The 7,130-nt window shown below is 36.7% G+C and overlaps 1 protein-coding gene across 9 annotated transcripts in view; it reads right to left on the bottom strand.

The window, feature by feature from the left end:
• Window positions 1-7,130, bottom strand: part of LOC107686153 (protein furry homolog) — a 70,036-nt gene that overhangs the window by 36,178 nt on the left and 26,728 nt on the right. For all 9 annotated transcript variants that reach the window (XM_016483039.1, XM_016483032.1, XM_016483034.1 and 6 more), the window contains exons 3-11: window positions 6,907-6,960; window positions 5,637-5,776; window positions 4,687-4,777; window positions 4,422-4,501; window positions 4,155-4,235; window positions 2,562-2,730; window positions 2,368-2,460; window positions 2,056-2,154; window positions 1,077-1,178 (exon numbers count right to left, since the gene is read on the bottom strand). In XM_016483039.1, coding sequence (XP_016338525.1) covers window positions 1,077-1,178; window positions 2,056-2,154; window positions 2,368-2,460; window positions 2,562-2,730; window positions 4,155-4,235; window positions 4,422-4,501; window positions 4,687-4,777; window positions 5,637-5,776; window positions 6,907-6,960 — 909 coding nt within the window. The remainder of the gene's footprint in view (window positions 1-1,076; window positions 1,179-2,055; window positions 2,155-2,367; window positions 2,461-2,561; window positions 2,731-4,154; window positions 4,236-4,421; window positions 4,502-4,686; window positions 4,778-5,636; window positions 5,777-6,906; window positions 6,961-7,130) is intronic.

The following is a 7,130-nucleotide window of genomic DNA, read 5'->3' as shown; positions in this document are numbered from 1 at the left end:
GTGCAAGTTTTTGAAAACGGGTTTCAAAGTGCAAGTTTTTGAAAACGCCACCGTTATCGTTTCCGTGTAAACACACAAAACGGGTATCTTTGAAAACGGTGACGTTATGCGCGTGCGTAGTAAGTGTTAGGTATGTAGACATGCGCAGTATGTGTCGATTTTAAAGGCAAGCGCGAACAAACATACACAACAATGGTGGAGTACATGGTACTGTTGTTGCTGCTCAAGAGTTTGCTAATGCTTCTTCAGCAAAGTGTAGATTTACTTCACCAGTATTACAACCAACAGCGGAGGTTGTAAACATTATATGTTCATTCGTGTATATGTGAAACTTTTTAAAAACGCAAGGGAAAAACTTTTCTGTTTTTGACTACATCGTTGTCGTGTAAACGTAGCCTAAAGCAAACAGATCTTTTTCCTACAGGTCAAAACCTTCATTACATAACAAGTCAGTAGCTCTCAGACTAACTGCAGCAGACTGCTGCAAGTACAACATGACAACTGCCTGAGACTCAAAGACAATGAGAGATAACAGAAATCAGATTAAGAGCTGAAAGCTTGAAAGAAAGATCCAGCATCTTGTTAAACATCATTGCCAGAAGGACTCTCAGTGCTGCACTTCATGGCTATTTTGCACCTCCTTTTTCTTGCCCCAACTCATTTCATTCATTCTTTCACTCTACCTCTCTCACACCCCGACACAGGTATAAAGACTGAATTGCTGAGTACAGAATGTACAATGAGATGTTAAAGCTAATGTTAAAGCATTCTCCTGTCCTACCTGCCTCCCCTTCAAGCATGCATAACTTTCCTACATTTTGCTGCCCTCCCTCTGCATTTCACACATTTTTAACAGCTATTTGCTTATAACAGCTGCCACTTTAAATTTCTGTGCACTTGACTGATGGTCTCCAATGACTAAAAGAACATGGAATCACATGATGCTTACACAACTGCCTTGCACAACAAAACTGCATTCATTTTTTCATGTGATCTGTTGCAATATGCTCATCCATAATCTGATGTCATCTCAGGTCTATTGTATCACACAAGTTTTGTGGATCATAAAGACTCACTTTCAGGTTGGACAAGCAGTTGTTGAGGAAGACGTGCCATCTGTTTAGAAAGATTTGCTTCTGGCTCACACACAGCAGACATGTTACCAATGGATACAGAGCCTGAGAAAGAAAAAAGACAGATCAATGATTACATTATGCAGTATGTCCTTAATAAGAATTGTAAAATTCGAAAACTGATCAAAGTCAGTGAATCACTCTAGAACAAAGTGTATTCAAACTCTCTCTCCCCTACACCTCTTTATATCTGTAGCAATTCAGACACACACAAATTCCTACTGAAATCATTATTAATCATGGTAACCACAATTCCAATCAAAAAACCATAGTTTGAACAGGTCGAAGCTATAATCAAAAAGTGATTAAAATAAACACAAAAACAAAGATTTTTAAATATTCTTAGACAGCTTAAAGCAGGTATGAATTTAATAGTGTAAAAATAATTGCAGCAGCCATGTTGCTATGGTTTCATTAAAATATTTGCCAAGAAAATGTCTGATAGTACATTTACTCTTAGTAATTTCATTATTGTAAATTATTTACAAAATTTCACATTATTTATTTAAGTGTATATGGGTATTTTTGGGTTGAGAACTACACTTTAAGAAGCACTACTCTCAAACATATTTTAGAAAGTACTTTGCTGTCATAATAATTTTCCACTTGAGTTGTTATCTTTAAGCTGGATTGCAAAATATTTAGTGGCAATTTGTGGCAAACAAATAAACTGAAACGATGCCCTTTAACAAGAATGTCAAAATGCACAACTCACACACATCACACAGCTTGCTATTGTGTCCCACAGGTTAGGAATGTATAAAATCAACAGTTATGTTAAGTTTTGAAAATTTGAACATTTTTTTAGAGATGGACTATTTGAAACATCACAGACAGCAAAAACATGTCAGCTATGAGCCAATTACTGTTGATGCATCTCCCTCTACTGCTCTCAAGCTTGGGAAAAGAGAGCCAGACTTGCCAGAGAGTGTTTCTTCCTGGATGACAGGTCTAACGTTGTATCGTAGAGCATTTCCACAAAGTTTCTCAAACAGGGCACGTTCACCTCATTCTTTACCGTCTGAAGAGAAACATCATGTTGAGAATGAATTACAGTTTGAATAGGAAACTCATAAAAATTTAAATCTGCATACAGAATTCTGTAAACTTTTTCTTACTCAAACAAATTCTAATTTAATACATAAACAAAAAACACATTTAAATATTTAAAATATTTAAGCATTCAAATACTTAGCTTGGCAGTGTTTACTGCAGCAAAGACGGCTGTACTTACTGCGGCTACAGGGACGAGTATCTCTACGAAGAGTCCAGCCAGAGAGTGTTTAATGTCCTTATCTTTCACCTCCAAGAAATACTGAGCACACTCCTAAAAACATATAAGAGTACAAGAGAAATATTTTTATTTATCATAGTGTACACTGTTTGTCAATTAAAATAGAACATTTGTGGTATTGATTTGGTGTGTACCTGCATAAACTGGAAAGACGCTTCAAAATCTTCCACTGGGTACATTTTAATACGAAAGAACTTGACCCCCATAATGAGGCTGATGGTGCTCTGGACCACATACGGGCTCTGCTCTTTCTGCCTGAGCTCCTTCAACTCTGAGATGAACTTCTTCCTCACTGCAGGAAACCTGGGACGAATGGAATGGTATTAATATTTATAAAAAATAATACAGCTAAATAAATATAATAATAAAAATATAGCAAAACAGCAAAGTTTTGGTTTGATTCCCATCATTCTGCAATGGCGATTTAACTACAAGCTGTTGCTTGTTTATCCATATTTGCATAATATATCTTATGATAAATTGCTTATGATGTTTCTCATTTGTAAGTCTAAATGAATAAATGCAAATTTATGCTGAAGCAAGATACAATGAGACACGGGTAAAGATGTCAGTCCACATGTGTACATAATTTAAAAATACTGCAGGCAGTAAACAAAAAAGTTTCCTGCCTGAAAGCATCCCACGTCTACTTTAGACAGATTGACCAAAAATCTATTCAAAATTTACTAAACTCAAAAAAAAACAACAACAATAAACTGATTTTTAAAGTCACATTCAGTACTTGTCTGTTATTTAATTCTCTTTTAATTGTCTTCAACTGAGGGCTTTTCTCAATATTCATTACATATGCAACCAACTGCAATTAATAATAATCAGAATATCAGTAAATTAATTCAATCAAATTACAATGGGAAGCCCAAGTTTAAATCCATTCCACCAAAGTCAGCAGATTCTGTTTGGCCGGGACTTGGATGTTTCTTGTACACATGTGTTAGGGAGTGTTTGTGTGTTTGTGAGTTCACTCTGACAAAGGGAGAGATCTTCAGTCCTATATTTAGAAAGGCATCTGGAGGGGGAATAGGGAGGCATCTCTCTCTGCAAGACTCGATGTTTGTTTTAGGTGAGCTACAAACCAACTGGCTACTTTCCCACTCAGAGAAATAAAGCAACCATGTGTATTTGCACTGGACACACTGTTTGACTGAATTATGCTATTTATCATGTACTGCACTGGGGAGAAGAACAGACCCATGCATACCTAACATGTCGTTCGACTTCAACAAACATATGTAGACTCCAGAATTTTAAGACTTCCTTATTATTAGTTCAGCCACAAGGACATTTTTCACACTTTTAAATATGGAAAGAGGCCATTACTGTCAGTACTGGCGCTCTCACACTGATAGGGAGAAGCTCCATCTTTGTGACACTGATGAAGCTCCCTGTGAACATGACGAGACGTCTCGTCTGTCAGGGTAATGGGCTCCCATTAGTGTTTCATCTAACACTAGACACTCTGTCACAGGAAGAAGAATGCCACCATAATTTTGAGCTTGAAACCAGGTCGCTGGCTTCAAGAGGAATCATGGAGCTATCGAGTGTGAATTTTAAAGCAAACGCATGTGGTTTTGGTTTAGGATCCAGATTTTACAGTGGTGGCCCAACACAACATCAAGCGAAAATAGTTTCACTGGTCCAAAATCTCACTCCACATAATTGTATATTAAACTCTAAATATGTTCTGATTTTGCTGCTTCATAATTTACCTGGACTGGGCCACGACACCGACAACCTCTGCATACAGATCAGCCACTATGTGCATGTTGGTTGTGTTGGGCCCAAGGTACCTGCAGGACAGAGAAAGACCATAATTTTTACTGGCTAAACAGCACTTACATTTGCAGTGAGTACACTCGACTGAGAGAAAATTAAAATAATGTAAAATGCTTATTAGGCAGATTTACTCATGCAAACACATGCAGGAAAATTATGGATTATGGTGGGTGGAGGAAATAACTTGAATGGATCGTTACCCCTCTTTGTACTTAAAGTGTTTGAAGGCCAGGTTAATGACTTCCTGAATGAGGCCGTCCAGAAGAGGGTGGAGAGGGATCTACAAAGAAAGCCAGAAAAAGGAAGAGTAAAAAGACATAAATTAACATAAATTAAATAATATAATATAATATAATTAAAGAATGAATTTCATTAATTCATATATTTATTTATTACTTTATATTAAATAAGTACAATAAAATAAAATGTAAATTATTAAATCAAAATTGAAATAATTATTATTACCTGTTTTAAAACCTCAATAAGCACGAGTGAGAATATGAAGTCTATTGCTAAGTCCCTTCTTTCCATCAGATAATCTTTCTGCTGTTCATCACTGAAAGAGAGAGGGAACAAGAAACTGAATAAATCACATTTTGATAAACAATCACTGCTTGCTTAAGTCAATAACATAAATATGCTTCCGGGGTTTGTGCCATGAGAGCTTCTGAAATCCTCTATGGCCTATATTTGATTCTGAAGCACTGATGTAACCAAACCTAACTGCCAATAGCGATATTTGATTACGGTCTGCGGACATGAGATCGCATATCACTGCTGAGGAATTTCTACCTTGCCTTTACCATTATTAATATGTGGCAAATAATTTAGGCTAAGAAAATGTTTTAAGTGACCCATTTCTAAAATACACTATTAAAAAACATTATTATGAAAGTAGGCTTACATAGAAATGTCCACAGGAAAAAGATCCACAGACGATACTAATCTTGTTAGTGCATCTATTCAAAAACAGTCAATCATCACAGCCCTTTAGCTATTACTGGCCTAATGTCAGATGAGCTGCTGTGCAGTGCACTGCAGTAGAGATTGTATTTCATAAGATGAAGGCAAGGCTTCCTGACGACAGGCATCAATCACACGCTTCCATCCACACTAGATCACACATACTGTACATAAACACACAAATATACAGGATCCTATTATCACGCTTATGCAAAAGATATTAAATCAGATTAAACTGACTTAAAGAGCAGATACCTGATTTTGTGTGCTCTATTTTTATCTCAAGTATACTCTATAGACAGGGTTCAAACTGGCCAAACATTTCACCATACCCAATATAAGAGTTTACAAATTTTTACGTTTTAAAAATAGTTCAGAAACGTTCATGTAACTTTAATAATCTTGGTGAAGATTAGTAACTCCAGTAACCTTAAATCTTGGTGAAGACTCACTTTTTGGACTTGGTGTTTGCACGTGGGCGGTACTCATGGGACTCGTCTTCCAAGCCGTTCTGTCTTTTATACCAGTCAAATAGCGTCCGCAGGATGGAGGGAAGACAATACTCAGCAAGAGAGCTCATAGTGCTGATCAGCTGTGGGGAAACATAGGAAGCGACTTCAGGAAACTGTTCATCAACTGTCACAGCACTAATTGTACTGCACAAAATGCAAAGGGAATTAACTCTATGCACGAAATGGAATATTAGCATACTGCTTACTGTACAGTATATACTGTATACCTATTTTATAAAAATAGTATGTGAAACCGTATGCAGCATCCATATTTTAACAATGGAAGTCATCTGGGTAATTTATGCATGCAGACAATTTACATGTTGTGCATAGCGCTTAATTAAAAAAAACAGTGGGTAGTATGGTATGGCCAACATTGCTTGAATGTGCCCATATAAAAGACTGTAATGCTACATTTCAATTTGTATTATATATAGTATACAATATCTATACCCTAAATAGTATTTGAAATAAGAATTAGTGTGTTATAAATCATAGTATGTTGAAATGATTATCCCAAAAGATCTAAAGAAAGTAACCTGTGGCTAATATTGCCCACCACCCATTGCGCTTTACAGAAGGATTCAGTAGTATGTCCCAAAACATGTCAATTCTTCTGCTGCACTCTCAAAAATATGTACTTTTTCTCCAGAAAATGAATACATACTTTTAGGGCATACTGTAGCTTAACTAGGCAAATTGAGATGCAGCATAAATGAAATGTTATTATGGGTGGTATTCGGGTCAACAGAAAACAGCCAGAATTGAGATCCAGGGAGAGGAGACAGTCATACAGGCAGAGCTAAACCAAATAGAGGAAGGGAGGGGTGTCTGGGCAGAGACGGCCTGGTATTCCCCCAACCACTGTGAGATGTTCATGCACACACACACGTTCAGACTGCTTAAGAATTCAGTACAGAGGGGTAAAGTCGGGACAGCACTGCACCAACTATAGGAATGCTATTCTTAGGGTCTGACTGATGATGACTAAAAATCTACCAATAGAGAAGGGCAAGAAAAGTTGGATGGTATGGCAGCAGATCATTTATTCTTTTTCAACGTTACTTTATCATTTCCAGAGTTATCAATTTTTGGTGGAAAGAAAACAAAAACATATCTACAGCCCTTATTGTTTAATTGTGAGTGTGTATCAGGCAGGATAAAAGTCTTAAAAGTCAGGAAGGATATGGAAAATGTCACTTGATCTCACCTGATCAAACTGTGGGTCTTCTCCTCTTTGTAGAGACTTGGTGAGGGGCTTTTCCTGCAGAACATCAAAAAGAACTTAAGAGTCGTAAATAATTGGCTGCAGATTCCCAGCTGGAAAACAATTTTTCTTTTGTAATGAATGAACTTGAAATAACATATAATCAATGGAATCTGCACTCACAAACCTTTACAGACTTCATTCACCAAGTTCTTGAGTGTTTATTA

The sequence above is a fragment of the Sinocyclocheilus anshuiensis genome, unplaced genomic scaffold (assembly GCF_001515605.1).
Source record: "Sinocyclocheilus anshuiensis isolate Anshui unplaced genomic scaffold, SAMN03320099.WGS_v1.1 scaffold437, whole genome shotgun sequence".
Lineage (NCBI taxonomy): Eukaryota > Metazoa > Chordata > Actinopteri > Cypriniformes > Cyprinidae > Sinocyclocheilus > Sinocyclocheilus anshuiensis.
Note: the sequence above shows the minus strand (reverse complement) of the source record. Positions and strands in the feature narration are given on the sequence as shown.